At 43.5% G+C, this 13,216-nt stretch overlaps 2 protein-coding genes across 4 annotated transcripts in view; one reads left to right on the plus strand and one right to left on the minus strand.

Moving 5' to 3' along the window:
- HSPBAP1 (HSPB1 associated protein 1) overlaps positions 1-4,941 on the minus strand; it is a 51,955-nt gene extending 47,014 nt beyond the window's left edge. The window contains exons 1-2 of one of the 3 annotated variants that reach the window (XM_053918437.2): positions 4,720-4,941; positions 4,422-4,601 (exon numbers count right to left, since the gene is read on the minus strand). Coding sequence is in view for 1 of the 3 variants with exons in the window: in XM_024577952.4 (XP_024433720.2) it covers positions 3,731-3,794 (64 nt within the window). In the remaining 2 variants the exon portion in view is untranslated. The other 2 variants (XM_045185882.3, XM_024577952.4) reach the window with 2 other exon arrangements.
- Positions 4,942-5,297: 356 nt separating this feature from the next.
- SLC49A4 (solute carrier family 49 member 4) overlaps positions 5,298-13,216 on the plus strand; it is a 78,067-nt gene continuing 70,148 nt past the window's right edge. The window contains exon 1 of the mRNA XM_024577925.3: positions 5,298-5,643. Coding sequence (XP_024433693.2) covers positions 5,298-5,643 — 346 coding nt within the window. The remainder of the gene's footprint in view (positions 5,644-13,216) is intronic.

Raw genomic sequence — 13,216 nt, forward strand, 5'->3', positions numbered from 1 at the left:
AGCATGGGAATTTTTTACGCTTTGACATCACACAGATTTTTGTTTTTCTTGAAATTCCTGTGCCTCTCCTGACTTTTTTAAAAAATGAGAACAAGAATGACACAGACAGTACGGTGTCACTACTAACAAGTAAATCTAGTTGTATAGGAGTGTCAGCCATGCATGAGACTGAAGTCTGTAACACAACCCTGGAATGAGCTCTCTCCCTGGGCAGGACTGAAGGAACAGTTAGGAAGAATACATCCTTCTCTTCATAAAGGTATGAACCTAGCTATACCTAAACCTATGAGAGCTCAACTGAAATCTGAAAGAATCAGATTTAAAGAATTACAATTTTTATTTCACTGAAATGCTTTAACCAATGTGTGATCCTGGAAGTAACATCTCACACTCAGAATCTAAGTTGATTCTTAACAAAATGTTTCATACTTGTTTGTTTAGGGCTATTTCTTAGGTCAGCTTTAGGTTTACAACAAAATTAGGAGGAAGGTATAGAGATTTCACACATATCCCCTCCACTCACACGTTTGCCCCCTGCCAACCCCATTACCGACATCACTCACCAGAATAGTACATTTTTACCAGGGATGAAACGAAATTACTGTTTTCCCCTCCTTAGCACTTCCAGATCAAGAATCACCAGTTTCCTCAAAAAGCTGAATATGGAATTATCATATGACCCAGCAGTTCCACTCTTAGATATATGGCCAAAGAACTGAAAATATACGCTCATACAGAAACGGGCATATAATTATTCACAGCAGTATTAGTCCTAATAACCCAAAAGTGAAAACCTAAGTGCCCATCAACTGATGAATGGATAAGCAAAATGTGGTATAGCCAAACTATGTATGGAATATTAGTCAACCACAGAAAGAAATGAAGTATACTTGTACATGCTACAACACCGGTGAACCTTAAAGACATTACACTATGTGAAAGAAGCCAGACATAAAAGGCCTTATGTGATTCCATTTATATGAAATGTCCAGAATAGGCAAATTCATAGAGACAGAGAGTAGGTTAGTGACTTCCAGGAGCTGGAGAGAGGGGTGAATGGGGAGTAACTGCTAATGGGTACCAGATTTCTTTTGGGTGTGAGGAAAATGTTCTGGAATTATATTAGTGATGGCTGCACAACTTTGTGAAAATATTAAAAACCAGTAAACTGTATACTTTGAAAGGGTGAACTTATGGTATGTGAATACCATAAAAAATAAAAAGCTTGTCTTCCCTGCTGCACACTTGACATCTTCTTTGGCAGCACCCTTCCAAACCTAAACTCTACACATTCACATTAAAACTCAACAGTGCTCTCCTAACCACCTCCCTTTTCCTTCACGTTCCTAATTTATATGTCATTTCTCAGGCTGGACATTTTCAGACATCCCTAATTTATTTTCCCTCGGTTTCAACATTCGTCAGTCACCAATGCCGCCAGCTTTTTCTATTAATAATAAAAATGGTTACCATTGTTAAAAATACACAATTCCTGCCAGATACTATGCTAGATGATCTATAAGTATCTTTAAACTTTCACAATAATCATGCATTTTACAGAGAAGAAAACTGAAACTAATGGGGATTAAGTACTTTGTCCTTTAGTCTTTCTCCATTGAATCTATGCTTTACCCCTCAGCCAGAGTGATCTTAAAACAAAATCTGATCATGTTACTTCCCCTCCCCACCCCCTAATTCCCCCAGCTCTTCAAAGGCTTCCCATTGTCATAAAGTCCAGACTTCTTAAATTGCTACAAGGTACCCTTCAGGATCCCTGTTCTTCTCTCACCACTGCTCAAACCAACTCCTTTCAGGTCCTGGAACAAGTTAAGCTCTTTCTCCTCCTTTCTCCTTTCTCTGCACCTCTGGACTTGGCACAGGGTGATTCATTCCCTCAACAAATATGCATTAAGTGTCCAGTATGCCCAGCACTGTACTTGCTGCTTGAGGTGAACAAAAGCAGATAAAGGTCCTACCCCCAAAGCACACAGGGCTAATGGAAGAAACAATAATAAACAAGTAATTACAGACTGTGATAAGTAAAATGAAAGAAGCATGGTGTATTATACAACATTTAGGGTTGGAGGTCATTTAAACTACAAAGAGTGTTTCAAATAGGTTGTTCTGATAAGGTCTCAGGTGGTGACATACTCTGAAACCTAAAGATTAAGGAACCAGCCATGTGAAAGCAGGTAAGAGGAAGGGGGTGAGTGACATGTTCCTGGAGACAAGAGCAGAGCCCACATCAAAGATTTTGGTAGGCCATGGTTAGGAATCTGATTTTATTCTAAATTCTGGTGCAGTGGAATTCACTGAAGAATCTTAAGTAAGGAAGTGTCACTTTTTGCTCCTGAACAGAGAAGGGATTAGCGGTATACCAGATGGGAAACAGGGCACATGGCCTGAAGATATAGTAGCGATTTAGGTGGGAAACGTGAATGATCTGGACAAGGACCTGATAGTGAAGTGGGTAAAGGTGGCAGATTAGATGCAGAATTGATCTGATTTACAAAGAAGGCATCAGCTGAAAATAAGAGATAAAGCGAGTACAAGGAGGCTTACACAAAAACAGACGATCAAAAGGATCTCAGGCCAATGCTGAGTGAATACTCCAGAAGCTGACCACTTTCATTTTATAGTGTCATCAATTTGTCCAGGCCTTTTCCCAGCAAAGTGCATCTGTGCAGGTGGAGGTGCAAATAGGGCAAAAAATTGGGTTCATCTAGAGTATTGGTTTTGCCAGAATAAAAGGCAGGGAGGGACAAGAGGTAGTGTATTTTAAAGGGAGAGATCGTAATGATAAACTATGACACGAACTCCCAAGTGGATTAAAGGATACAGATGAGGAGGAAATGGAAGCATCAATGAACTGGGGGTATAGATGAAGTTCAAAAATCGTCTCCTTGGGGTACACAAGCAAGCGAGCTATAAAGGCAGGAGACTGTGGTCAGATAGCTGTAATTCGTTTCTTCTGTTTGGAGCGGTCATCTCCCCCTCTCAGCAACCCCCCTCTCAGCAAATACGACTGATCTCCAGTCATATCCATCCCGTGCGCTCCTGCTGTTTTCCACGCCTCCCCATTACTACCACCTGTTTGCCTACCTAATCCAATCTTAAAGGCCCACCTCAAACTATTTGCACCTTGAAGCGTTTGTTTTCCCCACTGGGATCCCTCCTCCCGGTGACAGACCTCACTCACGATGTACTTCCAACTGCATTTACCTCACCACTTACATTAGTCATTCTTTTTCCTTTTGTATCTCTTTACTCGGTTGGGAAAAAACATCGTTATAAACAATCCCTGGATCCTGTGGCAGTCCCCAGAGCAGTACCAGGAACCGAGCAGTCATTCAGTAACTGTTAACAGGGTCTCAGTCTCAGGAGCTTACAACCCCCAACCGTTCTTTATGGCGGGATTCCACCGAACTCAAACAGAGCTCATGATCCCTGTTCACAAAGATCCCAGATATCTCCATTTACCTCAAGGGTGAGCTGCAATTTCACAAATTTAATTTTAATCCACTGTAGTATTCAAAACCCCGTCATGTGTACACCACCCCCGGTAGGATGTGGGGACACAGGGCCTGGGTGAGGATCAAAAATCTGGATGCCTCAACCTGAGAAAAGCCACGATCGCTACACAAAGTTTTCCTCACAACGTAATGCAGGGCCAGAATCTAGACCAAACGGCGGCCCCATGAGAGGTGCCATAGAGTCAGTTGGCACCTACCTGCCTCCTCTCCAATTCTAGGCGCAGGGCCCGAGTCAGCAGCCGCCCCCGGTCCTGCCTCCATGGCGGGGCGGGGCGGGGCGGAGCGCGAGCGGGACCGAGAAGGAGCAAGATGCCGGTTCTGAACCCGCCCCACAGAGGAAGCGCAGCGCCTGCTACCGGGCTCTACCGGAAGCGCTGCTCACGTGACAGTCATGTGACGGGCGCCGGGCGGGGCTACACAAGTTTGTTTTTATTCCGCCTTTGTTGTTCTGTAACCACGTGGTGTCAGTTGTGGCTCTTTTTACCTTACCCAGACTTTATCCTTCTTTCAGTGTTGTTTTCTTGGGTTCGTTTCTGCTTCGCCTCATTTTCTAGTCAGGCCCTTCCTTTTCGCCTTGGCGCTTTCGTCTGCCCAATTGTATTGCAGCCTTAGGGGCTGTTTGGGGTGGGGGTGGGGGGCGCTGGGAGCGGTGGAGTGTGGCTCTGTGTTTGTTTACCCTGCTACCGCTCTTTGCAGCCTTGGGTGGTAGGAATTTCACTCTTTTCCTTTTTCTTCCCACCTCTTTGCTCTTCTGGCAGCTACATGACTCCACTTGTTTTCGTGGCTGCTGGGGAGTATGAACCGAGATCACATGTCCTTTTATTATGTTCCCTGCGATTCATTTTCCCACCCACACATGCCAGATCGCTTGTTTTCCAGGGCACTAACCGACAGCTGTCAGACTTCTGGATTTGTATATCCAAATAAACAGCTGGCATCTTGATCAAGAGATCGACAACCCCTCCGTTCTCGTTTACTCTTCGTCACGTCAAAATCATAACGCTATGGATCTAAGTCATTTCAGGGCAAACCTTCCAGTTTTAATGAACACGTACCTTTATTGATCTCCTGTTAATGACAAGAGAAAGTAGAAACATTCTTATATCTTTTATATATAAATAAAATTGGCTACTTTATAATATTGGGTATGTAATACAAAAAGCTGGTACAACTAGGCAGTACTTACTGTACATAAAGAAAAAACGATTTTCAAATGGCAACATCTGGATCCCTACTACGCCTCAAACTTATGCTACCTTCCCCAATAATTTCTGAAGTTGCAAACCCAAGAAAAAACTAAGGAGTAACCCAATATAGAAGTAAGCATTAGCTTAAGTGACCAGAGGTCACCGAGTTGTTTATGAGGCACATGATGTAAAACTTGGACACTTCCTCAGCAACCCCGGTTCCTTGCCCAACCTCCTCTAATACAGCCGCTCCGGGAGTTTCCTTTTCCCCTGGCTCCCCGCGCTCCTTCCTGCCTTTCCAATTCCTGCCTGTCCTTCCTCTGGGACGCCGGCCCCACTCCGTCTCTCACCCCCCGGGGGGTCGTCCCACCGCGGCACCCAGCCTGCCCCAGACCCGCGGCGCGCGTCAGCCGTCCCAGCTCGCCGGCGCAGGCGCACGAGGCGCGGCCCCCGAGGCCGAGGGCGTCCGGAGCAGCCTCGGTCTCCGCCTCCTCCAGCCTCCCGCTGCATCTGCGCGGGGCTGGTCGGCGGCCACCCGGACCACGTTGGGCAGGGGCCCGGCGGGCCGCGCGTCGCCATGGGCTCCGGCTGGAGCAGCGAGGAGGAGCGGCAGCCGCTGCTGGGGCCCGGGCTGGGGCCTGCACCGGGGACTGCCTGGAGAAGCAGGGAGGCGGCGGCGGCGGCGGCGCTGCCGGTGGCGGCCCCGGGTCCCGGGCGGGTGTACGGGCGCCGTTGGCTGGTGCTTCTGCTCTTCTCGCTGCTGGGGTTCGCGCAGGGCCTGGTCTGGAACACCTGGGGCCCCATCCAGAACTCGGCGTGCCAGGCCTACGGCTTCTCCAGCTGGGACATCGCGCTGCTCGTGCTGTGGGGGCCCATAGGTTTCCTGCCCTGCTTCGCGTTTATGTGGCTCCTGGACAAGAGAGGTGAGGGGTTCCGGGAAACCGGGCCCGCGCGGTCCGTGGTGGGGGAGCCTCCTCCCTCGGTTTTCGTTTAGAGGTTGTGTGAGGTGACGGGAGTGTTGCCGGCTAGGAACAGTCATTCTTGACTAGGAACTCCGTGTGCCCAAAGCAACAAATACGGGAAGTCTTCTTTGCAACTATTATATTTTTATCAAGGCCCATTATGCAACAGCAGGGATTAAGCGTTCTCAATGTTCACGATTTTGCATACTGTGGACCCCAGAGCATCCCTGTGCACCTGCTGTGTACATTTTTACACCTCACAAAAATGACTGACGCTTTGACTCCAGAGGGATTGGAGGATGTTGAGGGTGAAAGATCAGAAAATAAACAGATGATGCCCACGTGTAAGGAAGTAATGAGTTGCCTTTGCATAATAGATGACTAGCCCAGGAAGAGCTGTTGGGAACCTCAGATCTGACTCTGGTTTCTGGGAAAAGGTGCGTGGCAGCTTTCAAGTGTGTGAATGTGACTAGGTGGCTGTGTCACCTGAGATTTATAATTATCAGATAAAACTTACAGATGAGTGAGACTTCCTCTTCACAGAAGAATACTCTGGACAGATACCTCACTTTACCATTTGCCAGTGTGATTCTGTGAGGAAGAAAATAAAAAGGTCATAGGATCGAATGTCAAGGCATTGAATTGTAAGACAAAGTGTGGGTAAATGATTCATGATAAATATGATGTAGCTGCCGAAAAAGGGAGGGCGATTTTAGACAGAGAAGCGGAGTATCTAAAACAAGAAGAGAAATAATTTGATACGCTCTACTCCAGTGTTTGGTTCTAAGCATTAATTTTAAGAAGGCTATTGACAAACTGGAGTACTTTAAAAGTTGTGTGGCAAGAATAATATAGGATGTAAAAATAAAAATCATAATGTGTAACAAAGGGAACCGGGTGTGTCAAGCTTCAAAAAGAAACGAGTCACAATATAAAATATGTTGAGATCAAGTAAAAGAGGAATTAGATTTAATGTGTGTGTGGTTCTGGAAGGAAGAACTAAACTGGGTGGAGTTACCGAGGGTGAAGCCACACGAGGAAGAACCGTCTGACAATGAAAGGCGCCCAGCCCTGGAAGGTGCGTCTCGTTTGGTGCGGAACGTCCAGGTGGAGCAAGTTCTGGTGCAGAGGATGTGCACTAGGTGCTGGGGTTGGGTTTCGGGTTCTTGTACTGAATGGAAGTTTTTTTGTTTGCCTTTAAACTAAATTATAGTCTTTATTTAAATTTCACCAGTTTTGTCACTAGCGTCTCCCCCCCCCACCACACCCCGTTCCACGGGTTCAGTGGAGGGTTCCAAATTGTGTTTAGTTTTTATTTTTCTTTAACCTCATACAGTCTGTGACAATTCCTCAGTCACTTCTTACAAGGTTGGCTAAATTTAGAGGGAAATGCTATTTTGTTGTTTCTACTTATTTATTTTTAATCAGGAGCATTTTTCAGTATTATTCGTTAAATATAGCCAGCCTTGTTTTTATGGTAGAGAAATGCTCATTTTTACCCTTATTATTATAATTCTATCTACTATCTTGGCCAGAAAAATTGGGGACTACCTATTCTCTTCAGAAAATAAGTTAATATGAGTTGTTTCAGAGTTCCCGTGACTGTATGGTGAATTCAATTTTATATTTTCCATTGGTTGAAGCAATAAAAAATAAATTTAAAAACTCCCCTTTTAGGAAGTAACCCAAAAACCTTTTAAAAGGAAAAGGTTGTCCTTTTCAGTAGGAGAAGGCTAATAAACTTTTATATGTTGGTTGCGCTGCTATAGATGTTCCATCTGCATACAAAGAAAGAGAGTTCCTGTTATCCTCGGGTTCTAAAGTATCTTTCTCCCTGGCCTTCCTGCTGCCGTGGGCCCCATCCAGCTCAGTTTAGAAGACTGCTTATCTTCCCGAGATCAATTTTGTACTCTCACCACTTTTAATCTCCAGCAAGGAGATAAAAAGGACTAGCTAGTGAGATAACAGAAGAACAAAAAGCTAGTGTGCCCTAGAAGCCAAATGAAGAAAGGTTCAAGAAGAAAGCACGTAAATGTGTGCTAAGCACTGGGGAGATAGCCTTCACAGAGTCTACATTCTAGTAAAAAGATCCAGGATCAAAAAACAAAAAAATTAAGTATTTACTATGCCAAATGGTGAAAAGTGCTTTGAAGAAAAATAAAGTGAGACAAGGGAGAAAGGGGATGTGATTGGGTGATACTCTGTGTAGAATGTCAGGGAAGGTCCTACTGGTAAGGTGTGTTTGAGCAGAGACCTGAGATTAAAAGGAAACCTGACTTGCCAGTTCTGAACAAGACTGTTTTGGGAAAAGACGAATGTCCTAAACTTGTTTGGCATATGCAAGAGCAGTGTGGCTGAGTTGAGCCCTGAGGAAAACAACAGTAGGGGATGCGGTCAGAGAGAGTGGGAGGCTGAATCATGCAGGGCTTCATGGGCTGTAAGGATATTGGTCATTGAGGCGTAAGGGTGGCTCTCTCCATTGGAAGACTTTGAGCAGAAGAGTAAAATGATGGCTCTGCTCTTATGTTGAGAAAAAGAGCCAGAGAGGCTCGTTAGGGTAGTGGAGTAATGCAGATGGGACTGATGGTGACTTCCCACCAGGGTGATAGCAGTGGAGGATTTGAGAAGTGGTTAGGTTCCAGATATATGTTGAAAGTAGACTCACCAGTATTTGTTGATTGATTGGTGGTGGTGTGTAAAGAAAAGAGTCTAAGATGTTTCTCAACATTTTAGCATTAGTAAATGAGAGAATCAAGCTGCAATTTACTGACATGTGAAAGATTGTGGAAAGAGCAATTTGGGGGCAGATAGCATGAAGATCACGGGTTTGAAACGTGGTTGAAATATTAGATATCCACGTAGACAGGTTAAACTACCCGTTGGATTTACAGATTTGGAGTGCAGGGGTGAGGCCTGAGCACTAAATTTGGGATTTGTCAACCTGTAATGTATTCAGTCTTGGAGCCGAAAGAGATCACCTGTGGAGATGGGTGTTGCTTCAGAAGAGGACTGAGCCTGTGGCCATTCTAACACTTAGTTGCAACAATAAGGAAGAACCAGCTCGTGTTGACCGTAGAGCCTAGGATTTAGCAACATGGAGCTCTTTGGTGTCCTCTAAGAAAAATAGTCTCACTGGAGTGGTGGGATGAGTTCAAAATAAATTGCAAGGAGAAAGTTGGAGACAATGAGTGTTGCTATTTCTTTCAGGCAGTTATGCTGTAAAAAGTAGCAGAGAAATGGAGCAATAGCCACAGGGAATGTGGCTACTAAGAAGATGTTTTTAAAGATAAGAGATATTGAAGCATATTTCTGTAATACATTATCCCAGTGGATCCAACAGAAATTGACAATGCTAGAGGTAGAGGAAAGACCTGCTCTACTGTATCCTTGAGTAAGCTAGAGATGCAGTCCTCCGAAGCATGAGCAGACAGGTCGGCCTTTGGTAGAATCACTGACAGCTACTTCTCCAATAGTAGCAGAAGAGAAGATAGAGTGTATAGATATAGATGCATATGGTGAGTGATAGGAGCTTGTGGAAGTTATCTTTGCTTATACTTCTCAGAAAATAGGAAGCAAAATTACCACCTCACAAGTGAAGATTGGGGAACAGTTTTTAGAGGGTTGAAGAGAAAGGATAAGTTATGAAACCATCTCCTAGGAAAGTGGAGAAAAATGGACTAGAAATTATAATTATGAGCTGCTTAGCCTTGGGGATACCGTCTGAGAAATGCATTGTTAGGTGATTGGATCATCGTGTGGACATTACAGAGTACACTTATGCTAAACTAGATGGTATAGCCCACTACACACCCAGGCTATATGTTATAGCCTATTTTCCTAGACTGCAAGTCTGCACAGCTTGTTACTATACGAAGTAACAGATTAAATCAAACATACGAGAAAATGATGTAGTCAAGGTATGTGGTAAAGGCAAGATGTATGAGGCCACTGCCTGTTTAACATAGATAGTGTTTTACAGCAAATGTTTTTATAAATAGAAAGAGTATTCTTAAATAATAATAAAAAATACAGTATAGTAAATACATAAGCCAGTAAAATAGTTGTTTATCATTATCAAGTGTTATGTACGCTACAGAATTGTGTGTGCTGTACATTTATACAGCCAGCAGCGCAGTAGGTTTGTTTCCTCAGCATCACCACAAACATGTGAGTGACGCTTTGCGCTACGATGTTACAACAGCTATGACGTAACTAGGACATAGAAGTTTTTCAGTTCCATTATAATCTTATGGGGCTACTGTTCGTTGTATATGTTTCTGGTTGTCTGAAACATCATAATGAGGTGCATCACGTGTAGTTGGATCGCTGGACACTAAGGGTCTGCTTTGTTACAGGGCATTGATATCAAAAGAGACCAGTTAGCATATTTGTGTATTTCCTCCAGTCTGTTCTGTCAGGCAAGCACAGGCATGGGCAGAGTTGGCAGAGAGAGATTTAACCACAGGTGCAGTTTACCAGGTGAGTAGGACTAAGAAAATGCAGACCAAGAGTAGAGGGTTATGTGGACAGTGATTACAACGGACCGTGGAATGTAAACTGGGTAAAGGAGAAAAGAAAACACATGAGGTGTATGAGAGTTTCCAATTAGATGAAGATTTAAAGTACTAGAGGGAAAGAAACAAGGTTATGGTGGAAAAACTGAATGCTTAAAATTGTCATGGATCCAGTTACAGTGAACGTAAGGTCAGAGTGTAACTAAGAGTGTACGACTGAGGTGGGGCAGGACATGGTTGTGGAATTAAGTCAGGAGACTGAGAGTTCAGGATATTGAAAGGATCATCTAGTGGATATTGAAGTCGCCAGATTTATGAAAGAAGTGGCATCCTGATGAGTAATAACGAGCTAATTCATGTTCAGATAGTGAGAATGAGTGTCCTGGAGGCAGGTATGCGGTGGTCTGCAGACACCTGCAGCCAGGAGTGCTGAGTATTAGAGTCTGATAAGGTTAAATCAGCGGCTGTTTTGGCCATGGTAGAGAAACAGGAACTGAATTTATTCTTCCATCTTAAATAACTAAAGGCAAAAAATAAAATCAACGTGTATGAAACAGTAGTTTTCAGACATTGGACAACAGGCAGAGCAGGACAGTGATTCCTATGATTGCTTCAGCCTACTACCTAGAGAGAGTTTCCAGGCATCACTGAAGAGATGGCGAACCCAAATAAAGCCCTGCAGTTTTCTTAAGTTGAGGAGACAACTGAGAATTCAAAGAGCCAACAAGCTAGAATTCTTAGACTACCAGAGAGGGACAAAGCTTCACAGACAGAAAGGTCTACAGGGAGTTTCTCTTCAGTCTTTAGTTCAACACATCAGTGGACACATGTAAGGAAACTACTCACGTCTGGAGAAAAGACCACCCAAAAAGGAGCAGGCAGAACAATTCCCAAAGTTTATACGAGGCTGAGAATAGTTCACTTTCCTAACAGCCATAATAGAGAAACCTTGTAACACATACGTAGGAGGTTGGGTTGAATATTCAGAAGGGCATTGCCTCAGTAGTAAAGGTAGATGATGCCTAGACTACAGGCTGTTCGGGTTCCACCTAGTAAAGCTGAAAAGTACTCCTTGTAAAGATCAAAGGTAACTTAGCAGTGTCCCAGACCATTGTTGAAATATATTTAAAGGAGAAAAAAAAATCCATCACCAAACAAGGTAAAGTTCAGAGTGTTTGACATCCAAATCAGAAATTACCAAGCATGCAAGGAAGCAGGAAAGTTCAGTACATAAAAAGGAGGAAAAGCAATCAATAGCAACAGACCCATAAATGTCACAGATGATAGAATTAGTAGACAGGGATATCAGTACAACTAATCTAAATATACTACATATGTTCAAGAAGGTAGAAGAAAGCAAGGAGAGGGACAGAAAAAAAGACCAACATTAAACTTATAGAGATGAAAATGTAATCTGTGTCTGAGGTAAAAAAAAATATATATATTGGGTAGGATTTAACAGCAGATTAGATGTTTCAGAAGAAAAGTAAGTGACCTTGAAGACATAACAGTAAATACCATTCAAAATGGAACACAGAATAAAAGGCTAAAACAAACAAAAACCCTGCAAGCATCAGTGACTTGCAGGACAGTTTTAAGTGGCTTAATAATATACATGTACTTAGAGTCCCAGAAGGAGAAGGCAGAGGTTATGGCAGAGGGTATGGAGTGAGATGAAGTGGGGGAGGGGGGAAGATGAAGAAATAATGGCAGAAAAATTACCAAATTTGCCCTGACTGGTGCAGCTTGGTTGGACATTGTTCCACACAGCCAAAGGTTGCCAGTTCGATTCCCCATTAGGGCTCATGCCTGGGTTGTGGGCCTGGTACCTGGTTGAGGTGCGTGTGAGAGGCAACCGATTGATGTTTCTCTCCTCTTTCTCTCTACCTTCCCCTCTCCCTAAAATAAATAAAATATTTTTTTAATTATCAAATTTGATATTCACAAATCTAAGAAATTCAAGAATCCCAGCAGAAGAAATACGAAGAAAGTTGTAACAACACACATCTTAATCATATTGCTTAAAACCAGAGAAAATCTTAAAAGCATTGGGAGAAAAGAGACTGGCAAGCTTTAGGGAGAAGAGAGTAACAATGAGCCGTGCAAGTGGCTGGGGAAGCCCTGTCCTCAGGAGAGGTTTCAGTGGGAATAAGGTGATGAGAATATTTAGAGAAGAGCTTAAGAATATAGGTATTCCTCTGATTCTGAGTACCTCAGAAGGCAGGCACAGTGGAACATTGGCAGGAAGTGGGGAGGTGGCAGAGGTGAGGTTAGATTAGGGGATATATGAAGCCATATTTTGGGATACAACTTGGATCTTAACAGAGGATCTCTCTTGACTGATATAAACAGGAAAAACAGACACAATGTGATTAGTCCTGATGGTCTCCAAGGCAGATTGTGGCGGCAAGGCTGTGACTTTTGGGGACAGGGAGACTAGAGGGAAAAGCAGAGCTTACTTCAGTCCAGCTGATAAAAGTGTGGAACCTGAAAAGGGCAGTCTTACCAGATAAACTGTGGAGCCATAATTGATTTCCCATGTATCAGCAATGGGTGTGTGTGTGTGTGTGTGTGTGTGTGTGTGTGTGTGTGTGTGTGTGTTTCCAGTCAATGTTGCATCCTGATTTTTTAGGTACCTGTTGTAGAGACTCTGTTTCTACAACAAATAGGTTCCCAGCAAAAAAGGAGTTATCTCATCTATTGGAGAGAAATTTCCTGCAGTGTCTGGACTCCATATTTGAATAGAACTTATTTTTATTTTCAGTCATGCTTGGTTTTCCAAAATTGTTCTAATACGTTTCATCAAATGGTTTTTGCACTCACACCCTGGTACTGGAATCACTTGGGATCTATTTACATGAATGTCTTAGATGTCTTTTAGGCCTGTTTTTCTAGGCTCTTCTTACCTCTCCTTCCCGAAGTCAGTTGATATCTTTTATTACATGCAATTATAGAGTCCTGCCTTGTCAAGATTTGAATGAAATAAAGCATTCTATTGAAAGCTGAGGATCAGCAGGGGC

This window comes from Desmodus rotundus, chromosome 2 (assembly GCF_022682495.2).
Source record: "Desmodus rotundus isolate HL8 chromosome 2, HLdesRot8A.1, whole genome shotgun sequence".
Lineage (NCBI taxonomy): Eukaryota > Metazoa > Chordata > Mammalia > Chiroptera > Phyllostomidae > Desmodus > Desmodus rotundus.